This window comes from Phoxinus phoxinus, assembly GCF_949152265.1.
Source record: "Phoxinus phoxinus genome assembly, chromosome: 6".
Lineage (NCBI taxonomy): Eukaryota > Metazoa > Chordata > Actinopteri > Cypriniformes > Leuciscidae > Phoxinus > Phoxinus phoxinus.
The window spans coordinates 41,452,497-41,468,595 of NC_136881.1; the positions used below are offsets into that span (position 1 = coordinate 41,452,497).

The 16,099-nt window shown below is 40.3% G+C and overlaps 1 protein-coding gene across 1 annotated transcript; it reads left to right on the top strand.

Moving 5' to 3' along the window:
• Window positions 1–506: 506 nt before the first annotated feature.
• On the top strand, window positions 507–15,577 carry LOC307000556 (uncharacterized protein; the record flags this gene model as incomplete). Its single annotated transcript, XM_079616199.1, has 15 exons — window positions 507–562; window positions 2,767–3,108; window positions 3,207–3,370; window positions 4,592–4,675; window positions 4,727–4,801; window positions 5,448–5,575; window positions 6,175–6,270; window positions 7,705–7,787; window positions 9,692–9,885; window positions 11,271–11,331; window positions 11,498–11,740; window positions 11,824–11,914; window positions 12,049–12,094; window positions 12,494–12,702; window positions 15,520–15,577. Exons 1-15 carry the CDS (start codon window positions 508–510, stop codon window positions 15,575–15,577), a joined length of 1,929 nt encoding a protein of 642 aa, XP_079472325.1. The 5' UTR covers window position 507.
• Window positions 15,578–16,099: the final 522 nt, after the last annotated feature.

A 16,099-nucleotide genomic window follows, 5' to 3' on the forward strand; every position in this document is an offset into this window, starting at 1 on the left:
TTTAACACTTTAGTCTAATGTTGTCTCTGATGTTGCCATGCTTAAACTTTGCTTCCGCTATCAGCACTGGTGAAGTGTCATATCCTCGTGTTAAATATAACGTGTTGACCACATAAAAACCCAACACTGGTTTTGTTTAGTTCATTTGTCACTGGTCATGAGTGTTGGTAAACGGGTAAGAGCATCATTTACTAATCGATCTTTAGATTCAAAAGTGCATGTGTTAATGCAGTCAGTCCTTTAGTTGCTGTTTATCTGATGAGCTTCAACACCATTGGTAATTAAATGAAAACCGATGATTATTTATATAGATGAAGCTCATATAACACATGATTCTTGACATGAGAAATATCTTCTGTTCATCTAATGATCAGTTCATTTACACACACTGATGTTGTGCATTAATAATCTTCAGATGTGCAAATATCTAAGAGCTGTTTAGGGTGATTACTGTTTATGAGCTTATAATTGATGTTTAATGCTGTATTATAGATTTATGTTATGCTGATGTCGGTCAGAATGGCTCCTCCTCTTCCTCTGATCTTTCTGCTCATGATTCACGGTGAGTCTCTCTTACATTTCAACCTCTGAGGCGCTAAAGCAACTGCTGCTCGATTTAGTTATAAAGAGTATTTCCTTTTCTTCTGATGTTTGGATCATATAATGATGATTATTAGCAGTTTTCTGTGGTATGTTGATGTATTTACTTTAGAAGCATGTCTATTTTATAAATATTCAGTAGTTTTTAGTGACGTCACAGTCTTGAACATGAATTGCTAATTTGCTACTGGCTAGTCATTGTCCTGTGGTTTAGAGGAGGGACTTTCTCACTCATCAGAGCATTTGATTGGACAAACATCAGTGTATCGCCACATCATGATTATTTCTGGCTTGTTTTCTCAGAAGACAATGTGGAGATATCGTAGAGGTTTATGTGTCAAAAGACTTTGTTAGCACAATCTCAGAGCGGATAGACATTAAATAAAAGCCACATACTCACATTTAATATCACTGAGTTTTTAATTAAATCATCAGTGATTATTTTCGCAATGTCTTTGATTATTTGATAGTGCAGCATGACTATTCCTTTGCTAAGATTTTACACAAACTCGGTGTGTTTATTTCTGCATCATCCTCCATCAAAGCTGATGAAGTAATTCACACTGAGATCATTTTATTTTTATCTCTCAGTCAAAAGATTCTGAGAAGATTTGCTTATAATATTATACGCTATAACAAGGCACTGTTTTCAAGGAAAGATAATCTATGTTATGTATGCTATGTTTGCTGAGTTTTCATTCATTTCAATTCACATTTATTTGCATGGCGCTTTTCATAATACACTTTGTTTCAAAGTTTATATATATATATATATATATATATATATATATATTTGTGTGTATACTCACACACACACACACAATTACATTTTTGTGTGTGTTTTTAAGGTTAATATATGAGGACAGATTAAATATACATGAAAAGCTTTTGTTTCCTAAACATCTTCATGAGGTTGAGATAAGTGAGAGTACACACCTACAGTTAAGGCTGGTTCACACGGCAGGATAATTAGGCCGATTTTAGCCCCGCTTCACCCCTTCCGACAATCTTAAGGATGCTCCGATTATGGTAAAATAATCTGATCAGATATTCCTGCCGTGTGTGTGGTGTGTTAAGACTGCTCTCGTCTGCTCGGAAGGCTGTCGGGACCGCTCCGATCTCTTTTTTTGGCCCGTTGCAATCAAGATTGCAATGTGTGTGTGTGTGTGTGTGTGTGTGTGTGTGTGAGGCGCGGGTGCGATCGACAGCTTCTACTACAGTAGCATACACCGTAGGCACCGCATCAGCTACCAGTCTCACTCGGGTTTTAAATCCCATTTTATAACTCATGAGATCTCCAACCGCGTAGTCCTTCTCAGTGAAATTGGCGCTGCAAATGACCGAGGTCTTGGATACCGAAGCAGAAGTTTTGGATACCGAACAAATTTGACCCAGGCACGAAACACAGACCTGCTTTTTGGGGGAAAATGGACTGTCTCTGTGACCGGTTTTAACAGTGTTTTTGCACCCAGCACGAACGCAGTAATTCACCATCGTGAAAATACGCCTGCGTATACTAACTACCTAACCCTAAATAACTAACTAACTACATAAATAAATGTCCTAATCACTAATTATCTCGCTCTATCACTCGTACAATTATCAACACAACTCAGTGACCTGGGGAGACGTCTCCCTCATATGACGTCAAGCGATTCGTTTGGGGGGAGGAGCAGTTTTAAGTGAGGACTGAAAATAACGAACTTTTGCATCTTATATTCTGCCTTTAGGTATCGCAAAACATACAAAACAATACATCAACTTGTCAAACCTGTATTTCCCCTCACTAATCATGTGTTAATCATAATTACAAATTTAACCTGACATACACACTTGAAATTAATTTGACACCGCTCGGTGTTTATATGGGAACCACCAGCAGGGTGTTAAAAGTAACACTGAAGCAGTGTTAGAGTTAATGAGATAATTAAGTGATTAATTGAGTGATGATTGTTCGATTATTGAAGACATCTGATAATAACAAACAGAATCACTGAATTTACTGTGTCAACATTGCCATGATTCAGATCAGATGGTCAAATTTTTTACTTAAACAACAACTTTTAGACACACACAGACATCAATAATCAATGTATGAAGGCTGTTTTCATGGTCTGTTGTAATTTATAAAATAAAATTTTCATCTTGATTAATTCTGTGTTTCAGGGGTTTCTAGTGATGATAAAGGTTGGAGTGTGAGTTACAGTCCTTCACACATCTGTGCACTAAAGGACTCAACAGTGATAATGAACTGCACTTATACATACCCTACTGGACATCAGATCATGAAAGCGTTCTGGACCAAAACACGTGACAACCCTCAAGATCTGTCTAATGACCGTGAATACAGTCAGAGACTTCAGTATCTGGGAGATAAACAGCAGAACTGCACCGTCAGACTGAGTCATGTGACACTGAAGGATTCACACATGTACTATTTCAGATTCATCACTGATAAACCTGAAAAGAAATGGATTGGTGTTCCAGGACTGACTCTTAATGTCACAGGTGACTTTGGTGAGGTTTATCTCTTCTTCTGTGCATTATGTAGAATAATAATGAGTGTGTGACAGCAGCACTAGATATAATGTGTGTGTTGTGTTCAGATCTTCAGGTGGAGTCTCCTGAGAGAGTGACAGAGGGAGATTCAGTCACTCTGACATGTAAAAGCAGCTGCGCTCTGACTGACAGAGCAACATTCATCTGGTCCAGAAACTCACTGAAGATATTAACTGAGAGTAACTTCAGTAACAAACTCTCCCTCAATCCAGTCAGAAGAGAGGATTCAGGCAGATATAGCTGTGCTGTAGACGGACACACTCACATTGTTGTACATTTATCGTCTTAGAAAACTAGGAATAACGAAGTGAGACGTTGCTTCGTTTCATACGTTTAATGAATAAAAGGAAAACGAAAGTAAAAAATACAGCGTGAGCTTGTTCAGCAAATCGTTCACAAGATGGCCGTTGTCGAATCCACCAGCCATTCACAAACCTTCCCGTGCATCACGTGACCTTTACCATTGCTCAAGGCATCCTGGGTAATGAAGTCAATTCACAAATCAAAATGACACAGAATGTTTTAACCACATATGTATCTGTAACATGAACTGTTAATCTTAATGTTATGTATTAAATGTTAACTTACTAAATTTGAACTTATCAATATTAACCTTCGTAACTATTAGTTTAAATAGTTCCCTAACAACCTTTTCTCAACATCCTCCCCCCCATAAACCACAGTTTATATGATTTCCAAAGGATATAAAAGCTGGATGGGTCTCCGCAGAACAGTCCCTGAACTTGTGCGAACTGCACATGACCTCACAAGGCCATCACGACCTGGAAACAGTTCCTCAATTCTTCCTAGCCTCCAGCTCTGTCTTGGGGTGTTATCTTCTCCGATGAGCGCAACATCTCCGACTTTCAGCAACGAAGGTTGAGGGGTATCGCAGCGATGAGCCGACTTCAGATTCAGCAAATACTCTCTCCGCCATCTGTTCCAGATGTTGTTCATAAGTCGTTGCCTGTAACGCCACCTTCTGTTCATCTCCTCCTTGTTCGCTGTTGGATGGTTAGTCTCGGCTGCACATGGCTTAGGAGGCAAGCAGGTCAGTCTCTGACCCACCAAGAAATGAGCAGGTGTCAGTGGCTCTGGCTCATCCACATCATTATGCACATAAGTGAGCGGCCTCGAGTTTATTATGGCTTCAGCTTCAGTCAGAATGGTGCACATTTCTTCAAAGTTGAGTTTAGCTCTGCCTAGCACCTTTCTGAGAATAACTTTGACTGACCTAACCAGCCGCTCCCAGAATCCGCCCCACCAGGCTGCTCTTTCAGCGATGAACCTCCAGGTGATGCCTTTCTCTGAGAAGAACTCCCGTAGCCGTGGATCTTTAATGCCTTTCCAGAGCTCCTTCAAATCTTGATCAGCTCTCTTGAACGTCTTGGCGTTATCTGAATAAATCACCTTGCATAATCCTCTTCTTGAGATGAATCTTTTCAACGCTAACAGGAAGTTCTCTGTGGACATATCTGAGACCAGCTCTAAGTGCACTGCTCTGGTTACAGCGCAAGTAAACAGTGCTATATACGACTTTGTCATAACGTTCTGTGTCTTGACATAGAGTGGCCCTGCGAAGTCCACACCAGTGATCTCAAATGGCGGTGACTCTGTTATCCTGTCTCTTGGCAGTGGCGCGGTAATCTGCTGTCCAGCCTTTGCTTTGAATTTCTTGCAGAGTACACATCTGGACACAACCTTCTTCACTACCTGTCGTGCCCTCAAAATCCAATACTTCTCTCTTGTCTGCACTAAAGTGTCTCGTACACCTGCATGCATTATCTTCTCATGTTCATACTGCACCAACATTTCTGTGTATCGGTGATTGTTGGGCAAAATCCATGGGTGCTTTTCTCTGTAAGAGAGATCAGAATGCTGGAGCCTTCCTCCCACACTGAGCAGCTCATCCTCGTCCAGAAATGGTTTTAGCTCTCGGATTCTGGAGTCAGTGTTGGGACATTTCCCTGCTTTTAGCAGATCAATTTCAGAGCTGAAACTCTGGTTCTGAATCACCTTTATCCAGTTTTTATTTGCTTCATTCAGCTCTTCTGCCGTCAGTTCACCACTGATTTTTATGCTTGAGCGGGTGTTGGTGATAAACCTCTTTATCCAGGCTGTTACCCGGAGCACTGTCTTTAGTTTGCTGTACTTCTCCAGACCTAAAACAGGGCTTAAGAAGTCTTGGTCTTGCTTAACAAGCTGTACAGCAATCTGGTATTTGGATCTGAGTTCAGACTTTACCTCATCTTCCTGAACATCTTCCTGAGTGTTCTCTAACTGATCAGTTGACATCAGAACACAAGGACCATTCCACCACAATGTGCTCTGCTTCAGGTCCTGCACAGTTAGACCTCTGGTGGGAAGATCAGCTGGATTCATTTTTCCTTTGCAGTGAGACCATGACTGTGGATCAGTTAGAGACTGGATTTCCGTGACTCTATTTGCTACAAACTGTTTCCACTTTTGAGCAGAACCACAAATCCAATGCAGCACTATCATTGAGTCTGTCCATAGTCTGAGTTGCGTCTTGTCTAGTTGCAGTGCTTTCATGAGGGTGTTCCCCAGCCTGGCTGCTATTACAGCACCCATTAGCTCCAGGCGTGGCAGTGTCATCCTTTTGAGAGGAGCCACTCTGGACTTGGATGCAATCAGGCTTGCGGTCACTTCTCCTTCTTTTGTTTCTCCTTGAAGATAAGCGACTGCACTGTACGCCCTTTCACTCGAATCACAGAACACATGTAGCCTTAACTCTTGACCGTCCTGCCGTGGTATGTGTGTTTGATACCATCGTGGGATTGAGAGCTGATGCAGTTGAGGGAGCTCGGAGCACCACTGTTGCCATTTCTTCGTCAGATCAGGTGGCAATTTCTCGTCCCACTTGAGCCCTCTCTCCCACATCTCTTGGAACAAGCACTTAGTCCTGATGGTAAAAGGAGTCAGGAATCCTAGAGGGTCAAAAATGCGAGCAGAAGACTGCAAAACACTTCGTTTTGTGTTTTCTTTTTCTGTCAGAATATCAAGCAGCCCCCTGAGGTCGAACACAAAGTCATCAGTGGCTGGTCTCCACACCATACCCAGCACCTTCAGCACAGACACGTGTGACTCTGGGTGCACAGCACAATCCATCAAGCCTTCCTTCCATTTTTCTTTGAGTTCAGGAGAGTTTGTCATCCATTTACATAGCTCCATGCCTGCAGCAGACATAATGTTCCTGGCTGTTGTTGTCACTGTATGTGCCTCTGTCACCCCACTTGCACTTGAAATGAAATCATCGACATAGAGTGAGGAGCTGAGGGCTTCTACCACTTGTGGGTGTTCGAGCTTGTACTGTCTTAAATGCTTCCTTATGGTGGCTGCAAGTAAGAATGGGCTTGACGAAGCTCCAAACACCACTCTCGTCATTCTGAGAAAGCGCAGCGTCACATCCTTCTCCTCTGTTGGTGGTCCAGTGAACCACAGAAATCTTACAGCGTCCCGATCTCTTTCTGAGAGTGATATCTGCAAAAATGCTTTCTTGATATCTGCCATATATGCAATTTCATGCAGTCTGAATTTGATCAAAATACTCAACAGATCTGGATTCAGATTGGGACCTGTTAAAAGACAGTCGTTTAGTGAGGGACTTCTATCTTCGTGGGATGATGCATCAAACACAACCCGCAGTTTCGTTGTTGCCTTATCCTCTCTCAATACAGCGTGATGAGGTAAGTAATATATCTGACTGCCTGGTGGTGATGCATGCTCCCTTGGCACATCCTCAGCCATTCCTTGTTTTAAGTAGTCCTCCACAACTTCATTGTATCTGCTGTAGAGTGTGACATCCTTGCTTAGTTTCCTTTTCAAACTCTCCAGTCTTTTTTTTGCGATGCGGTAATTGTCTTGAAGAGGAGGATGATGTTGTCGCCATGGCAACTCCACTTGGTAACGCCCATCCTTGAAGATGGAGGTTTCCTCGAACCGCTGCAACGCTTCTACATCCTCTGAGCTCTCAGACTTCTCATTTGTGATGCCCAGGGACTCAAGCTCCCAGAATGCATGCAGCTGTTTATCCATCTGTGCGTCATCGCTGAGCTGAATATGCATGCAGGTTGTCTCTGTCATGCTGGACACTGCTACTGGGCCTTGCACTGCCCATCCGAAAATGCTCTCCAGTGCCACTAGGCTCTTTGTCAGTCTCTCTACTCTGCCTGATACTATCTGCCAGTAATAATCAGAGCCGATTAGCACAGCAAGCTCAGGTTTATCATCTCCAGCACAGTCTGCTAGTTGAAGACCTCTGTTTTTCATTTCCATTTGTATATGTTCACCAGGCACTTTCATCAGAGCTGTGCACACTTTGGGGGTGACAACTGCCTCAATTTCAATTCCCTGCCGATTATCCCATACATTCTCCAAACTGAGCTTCACTATGTTGCGACTCACCGTTGTTGGAGCAGAGGAGCCAAATGTGTGAAGAGTAAGTGTCCCTTGTTTAGTAACAGGTAGCTGCAGCGCCTTCACCACATTCTCATGCACAAAACTCCCCTGACTGCCTCCATCTAGCAAGCAGCGGACCATCTTCCTGCTGGTGGGTCCTACGACCCATGCTTTGGCAGTTTGTAGCAGCACAGTGTTCTCAATGTCAGGTTTGCATTTCTCTGCTTGGGGAATTACTGAGGAAATAACAGTGTCAATGTTGGCAGCTGCAGCAGGTGGAGATGCTTCATTTTTCTCACAAATGGCTGCATGATGCCTGCCTCCACATGTGGCACATGACCTGCACTTTGACCTGCAAAACCTGGCGATGTGTTTGGTCCCCAGACACACAAAGCACCTGCCAAGCTTCTTCAGCTTTTCCTTGCGTGCTGACACCGGGTGGTCTGGACATTTTTCAGATTTGTGTTCAGCGCTATCACAGAACAGACAGTTTAGCATTTTCTGGTCAGCAATGTGTAGTGCAGCTGCAGATGGCATGCTTGGTTTCTTTGATTTCACATCATTGGCTGAATATGATTTGCTGCATGTTTTGTTAGCAGACTGGTTTTCTCTCTGGTTGTATGATTTCATCATTTGTAAAGTTCTCTCTCGGCTCTGAACCTCTTTCTGCAGAAACTTCAACACATTAGGCACATTCCATTCATCATCATCCCCTCTGTGACGGCTGTATTCAAGAGCCATGTCGTCTGGCATCATCTGGAGTAATATTGGGCACAACATTCCGCCATAGGTGTCTGATACCACTCCCAATGACTCTAGGCTTCTGATTTGAATTTCACAGTCATCATATAACTGCCTTAATGCACTGACATCCGATGATTTCTTTACAGGAGTGAGATTCAGAAGCTTTGACATGTGAGCATTTACAATGAGATCTTTCCTTCCAAATCTGCTTTGCAGAATATCAACTGCAGCATCATAGTTACTGTCTGTCAGTGTGAGTCCTGCTACTGCCTTTGCAGCTGTTCCAGTAAGATAAGTTTTCAGGTAGGTAAACTTTTCTTTTTTGCAAAGTGCAATGTTGCTATGAATAGCAGTCTCATACTGGCTCCAAAATTCCTGCCACACACTAACATCTCCGCTAAACTTCTCAATTTGTAGCTTGGGCAGTCTTACTGTTGGTTTATTTGCGCTAACGTTACCATCACTTGACTGAGCAGGCCGTGGGTTACTCACAGTTTCATTTTCTCGGATCACTCGGTGAGCTCGCGCTTTCATCTCGATGACGCGGTCTCTGTATTCCTCTGCGAGTTCAATCTCCGCCTCCACGTCCTCCAGTGAAGTGTGTTCCTCCACTATGGTGTCCAGCTCGCGCAAACTGTCCTCCTTTGCTGACAACACGGCTAACATGTCCCGCACACGATCGATATCCTTGTCTTCCTTTAATAATTCAACGTCGATCTGGTTCAGCAGTCTCGTTGTGGAACTCCGTATGGTCCGACGCTTTCTTTTGGACCGTTCATATTGTTCCACACCGGTCGATCGCTCTTCGTCACTCATAGTCTTCTGCTTTCCGGGTTTTCGGCACCAAAAATGTTGTACATTTATCGTCTTAGAAAACTAGGAATAACGAAGTGAGACGTTGCTTCGTTTCATACGTTTAATGAATAAAAGGAAAACGAAAGTAAAAAATACAGCGTGAGCTTGTTCAGCAAATCGTTCACAAGATGGCCGTTGTCGAATCCACCAGCCATTCACAAACCTTCCCGTGCATCACGTGACCTTTACCATTGCTCAAGGCATCCTGGGTAATGAAGTCAATTCACAAATCAAAATGACACAGAATGTTTTAACCACATATGTATCTGTAACATGAACTGTTAATCTTAATGTTATGTATTAAATGTTAACTTACTAAATTTGAACTTATCAATATTAACCTTCGTAACTATTAGTTTAAATAGTTCCCTAACAACCTTTTCTCAACACACATCTCTCCTGCTGTTCAGCTCAATGTCACGTGTGAGTACAGATTATATTGTTCTTTAAAAAAAAAACACATAGATTGTGTTTGTTTGAGATGATTTAAAGATTGAATTTGTGTCTATGTTAGATCCTCCAAATAGAGTCTCAGTGTTGATCAGTGGATCTGGTGTAATAGTGGAGGGAGATTCAGTGACTCTGAACTGCATCAGTGACTCAAACCCTCCTGCAGAAATCAAATGGTTTAAAGGAAGAAAGTTTGTAGGATCTGGAAGAATCTTCAACATCTCAAAGATCAGCTCTGATGACAGTGGAGAATACACTGTAAAAAAAATCCCGTATTTTTTACGGAATAATGCTGGCAACTTTGGTTGCCAGAACAATTCTGTAAAAAATACATTAAAACTGTAATCACCTTTACGGAGCAGCATGTAAGTTTTACATTTTAAACTGGTATATTTAACAATGAATTTCAGCAATATTGACATGGCCATAAAGTTATTGAACAAATTCCTTCAGTAAGAATTGAAGACACCTGATGTTAACAAGCAGAATCACTGAAGGAGAAAACCATAATTAAAGTCACCATTATGGAGATCAATGTGTGTTTTAGTTGGGCTCTTTACCCTTAAATTATTACTTTAAGTTTTTGTTTGGCTGTTGTACATGAGTTATAACAGCAGATGATTAACAAAGAGAAAAGGTGATCTGATGGTGTTGGTTGTGTTTTAACATAATCATTATTTCACAATCATTTAACCTGAATCACTGAACTCATATGAGTTAGGTTTATTTTATTAATTTTAGCTGCATAATATGTTTAGCCTTTTCAATGAAATTAAAATAATAAAATCAATAAAAATACAAATAAAAAAATATGTATCCATATTAAAAAATGTTTTGGCAACACAGACATATCAAGATTTAGCGTATGAATCTCAGCAATGGTGACAAACAGATCACCTCTGATCATAAGCTCATTATTTATTCATGCAGCAATGCATGATGGGAGCCATGAATGAGTTTTGATTGGTAAAACCCAGAATGCACTGCAACATGCTTTATAAATGTCACCATTGTTGAGATTCACAGGCTGATTATTGATGTCTGTGTGACTCTTTTTTGAACAAGAGAAACTTTTTAGAAATTATTTGGATTACATTGTAAAAGTTAATAGTATTATGGTGTACAATGACGGTACCACTATAGATAATAAAGTAACCTAACTCATGAATTGGACTCTATATGAGTTCAGTGATTCAGGTCAAATGATTGTGAAATAATGATTATGTTAGAACACAACCAACACCATCAGATCACCTTTTCTCTTTGTTCATCATCTGCTGTTATAACTCATGTATAACAGCCAAACAAAACTTAATGTTAATAATTTAAGGGTAAAGAGCCCAACTAAAACACACACTGATCTCCATAATGGTGACTTTAATTATGGTTTTCTCCTTCAGTGATTCTGCTTGTTAACATCAGGTGTTTTCAATTCTTACTGAAGGAATTTGTTCAATAACTTTATGGCCATGTCAATATTGCTGAAATCCATTGTTAAATATACCAGTTTAAAATGTAAAACTTACATGCTGCTCCGTAAAGGTGATTACAGTTTTAATGTATTTTTTACAGAATTGTTCTGGCAACCAAAGTTGCCAGCATTATTCCGTAAAAAATACGGGATTTTTTTTACAGTGTACAAGTGCAAGTCCATCAATGAACATGGAGAGAAATACTCTGATCCTGTGACTTTAAATATCATGTGTGAGTTAATGATCATCTGCACATTGTTCAAAAACGTAAAATGTATAATTTTCTAATATTTAAATATAAATATCTAATATAAAAAGCAGTATAAAATGTATATTATAAATCTAATATAAAGCAGTAGCTCTATCGAAAATTTTTGAATTTTCATTTTTGTCTTTAGATCCTCCCAGAAACGTCTCAGTGTTGATAAATGGATCTGGTGTAATAGTGGAGGGAGATTCAGTGACTCTGAACTGCATCAGTGACTCAAACCCTCCGGCTCTGAACTTCAGCTGGTTTAAGGAGAATGAAGCCTCAGCTGTTGGATCTGGACAGAGGTTCAGTGCACTACAGAGTGGACGCTTCTACTGTCAGGCTCACAATCAACATGGATCTCAGAGATCAGACGCTGTAACTGTCACAGGTGAAGCTTTTATTAACACACTCCTGTATCTTCACATCATTCATCAGTTTGGAGAGTTAATCATGATGATCTTCCTCTTTCAGTTCTTCATGTTGCTGGTCTGAATGTGATTGCGATCACAGCGGCATCTGGAGGATTATTCATCATCATCATCTTCATCATCCTGTTTATACTGTGAGCTCAATAATAAACTGCAGTGATAGTATAAGTTCACTTTTGGTCTGATGTTGAAGAAAATATCAAATTTTTGTTATTAGTAATCTTTAAAAACAGCATCCATATGTTGTTAATGTCTGTGATTATTACAGAAAGAAATGGAGGAGTGATAAAGCTGAAGATCTCACAGTGAAAGAGGTAAATCATCCAGACACAACACGACTTCACAAGCAGAAAATCTATGTTTTTTTTGTTGTTGTTGTTGTTTCAAGACTGTAACTGTACAGACTGATGGGAAACTAACATTGTCATTTGTTAGTCTTTATCAATACAATCCAGTAAAAAGGTCCATAAACTAAAAGTGATTCTCAAACTGTATGTACAGCACCCTCAGGTGGTGTGACGCATTAAGAAAACAAGCACTTTTTGACACTTGAAAATAAATAAATATTTTAACATGGTTTCATTCAAATTTCTGATAGTTTTAATATAGATTTATTTTCCAATAATGTGATAATCATTAGTATATTTACATCAGCAGTTTGATTATTTCACTTCTGAAAATCATTGTCCTTTTCTTCTCCTACAATCAACAAGTCTCTTTCTGAACCGGATTCAACCAATGACGCTCTGTATGCCAGTGTGAAACCGAAAAAATTAAGAGGAAAAACTCCTGAATCCAGAGATGCTGAGGTGGTCCAGTACGCAACTGTCCAACATCACAGAAAACCAGAGACGAAGAGAGCAGAGGAGAATGACTGTCAGTATGATGATATAAGAGTTTATCAGCCTGATGCTGCAGTGAGGTGAGAGAAAACTTAACCAGTACCAGCTTAACCAGCACCAACTTAACCTTTACCAACTTAACCTTTAGTAAAGGTTAAGTTGGTGATGCTTAAGTTGGTGCTGGTTAAGTTGGTAAAGGTCCTTTACCAACTTAACCAGCACCAACTTAACCAGTACCAGCTTAACCAGCACCAGCTTTACCAGTCCCAGATTAACCACCAACAGCTTAACCAGTACCAACTTAACCAGCACCAACTTAACCAGTACCAGGTTAACCAGCAACAGCTTAACCAGCACCAACTTAACCAGTGCCAACTTAACCAGTACCAACTTAACCAGCACCAACTTAACCAGCACCAGATTAACCAGCACCAACTTAACCAACACCAACTTAACCAGCACCAACTTAACCAGCACCAACTTATTCAGCACCAGTTTAACCAGTACCAGCTTTAGCAGCACCAACTTAACCAGCTTAACCAGTACCAGCTTTACCAGCACCAACTAAACCAGCTTAACCAGTACCAACTTAACCACTACCAACTTAACCAGCACCAACTTGACCATTACCAAGTTAACCAGCACCAACTTAACCACTACCAACTTAACTAGCACCAACCTAACCACTACCAACTTAACCAGCACCAATTTAACCAGCACCAAATTAACCACTACCAACTTAACCAGCACCAACCTAAACCTTAACCAGCACCAACCTAAACTTTAACCAGCACCAATTTAACCAGCACCAATTTAACCAGCACCAACTTAACTAGTACCAACTTAACCCTTAACCAGCTCCAACGTAAAGGGGTGGTTTACTGCTTTTTTTCTTTGCATGATTATGTTTATGGGGTGCAATATAACATGTCTTCGTTTTTTTTTTTTTTTTTAGCCTTATTTGTCATAAATTTCACCTTTATTGTAAGCCGCTTTCTCCTCTGTCATTTGAACGACCGGTTGACTTTAATATAACTGAATAAATGATTGAGTAATACCGCAGCTGAAGTTTGCTGTTGCGATTACATATATATTTTTTGAACTTTATACACGTGTGTCTTATACACACAAAATAGCATCGAACTACTGACTACTATAAACAAACCGCGTTGGCATTGGTTTACGTTCTTGATCAAATCGAAAAATGACGTCATAAAGTATACATGGAAAATACATTTACAAAATTAGTACATATTTACAAATTCAGGTCCAAAATGTTTGTACGCGTTTGACATAGACACACGAAATAGCATAACTAAGTGGCCAGCGCTGGCATTTGTTTACGTCCCTGATAAAACTAAAACATTACGTCTGAAATTATACATGCAAATACATTTAAAATTATTAAGTCTTACAGGTTGTGGCCCAACAACGGCTGCCTCTGGTTTTAAAGTTGGAACTGCTTCATGTTTTAGAAACAGTTTCTTGTTTAATCCGGCATGGAATTCGTGGAGATTCTGGAAGCTGTCTTCCGTAAAATGCGCAGCACAGAGAGCTAAATTACGATTGTAATTTTCAGGAACATAATCAAACATACATTTTAGCCACTGTTGACGAACTACAGCGTCCATAGGAATCCGAACACAGAAGACCTGACAGCTGGGTGAAAATAACACACTTTCGACGGCATGGCTACAGCTCTCCACTATAATTCTTCCTCTTCCACAACGCCGCAGAAATATGGCCACGCCCCTTTTTTGCATATTCCGGAGGGAGGGTTGATGTAAATTTATGGGTTAGTTTCGTATAAAACCCGGGAAGTATCTCGTTGTAGTCCCATTCGAATAGTTTTTGTAGGCATTAGACTTCCTGATTTTTAAAAGACGATATCTCTGCTTACGTTGAACTTTCAGCGCAGCAACTTTGCAGATACTGTTCATGCACCAACAGCAACATTACACACTATTTAAAATTTAAAAAGTGAAATCGCAATCAACCACCCCTTTAACCAGTGCCAACTTAACCCTTAACCAGAACCAACTTAACCACTACCAACTTAACCAGCACCAACTTAACCAGTACAAACTTAACCCTTAACCAGCACCAACTTAACCATTACCAACTCAACCAGAACCAACTTAACAGTACCAACTTAACCCTTAACCAGAACCAACTTAACCAGTACCAACTTGACCCTTAACAAGAACCAACTTAACCCTTAACTAGCTCCAACTTAACCAGCACCAGTTTAACCAGTATCGGCTTAACCAGTATCAGCTTAACCAGTATCAGCTTACCAACATAACCAACACCAACTTAATCAGCACCAACTTAACCAGTACCAACTTAACCAATACCAACTTAACCAGCACCAACTTAACCCTTAACCAGTACCAACTTAACCAGCGCCAACTTAACCCTTAACCAGCACCAACTTAACCCTTAACCAACACCAACTTAACCAGTATCAGCTTAACTCTTAACCAGTACCAACTTAACACTTAACCAGTACCAACTTAACACTTAACCAGTACCAACTTAACCAGTACAAACCTAACCAGTACCAACTTAACCCTTAACCAGCACCAACTTAACCCTTAACCAGCACCAACTTAACCCTGAACCAGCACCAACTTAACCCTTAACCAGAACCAACTTAACCAGTACAAACCTAACCAGTACCAACCTAACCGTTAACCAGAACCAACTTAACACTTAACCAGAACCAACTTAACCAGTACAAACCAAACAGGTACCAACCTAACCCTTAACCAGAACCAACTTAACCCTTAACCAGTACCAACTTAACCAGTACAAACCTAACCATTACCAGGTTAACCAGCACATGTTATATCATCTGTAATATTGTTGTGCTTCTGTTTGTTTTGATATTGTAGGCGATCAACAGTTCAGATTGTGGACGATGCATCAGTGATCTACAGCAGCGTCAAATGAGTGACAGAAGCCTATGTTCAGATATCAATCTAGACTAGACATAGAAAATGGATTATTGTATAGTTGTGGAATAATTTACCCATCTGTTCAGACCACAACCAATACAAACCAGTTCAGCAGCCACATCAATACTCATTTGTTCTCTTTTACTCTTTGTGAGAGAGTGACAATCATTGTGGTCTGGACTGATGTAAAGTCTGTTTCTTGTGTATTTGATGTCCAGACTGACTTTATTTCTGTCACACGTGTACAGAAGTTTTATTGAGAATTAACAGACGTTTAGATGATAATTTTGTTATTGAAAATAATAGTTTAGGTTGTAACCAGTATTGTGATCAGTGTTTTGTCTCCTCTGCTGAGATCTTCAGAGAGTTAATGTGCTGCCGGGTATTTCAGTCTTTCTTATTCCAAACAAATTCAACTTCTGTCTGATGTTGGAGCTTTACGTCAAACAAACGTTGGGTTTAGACGTCAACCCGACTTTCATTTTTGAATCAAAATATGACGTCTGACTGATGTTGG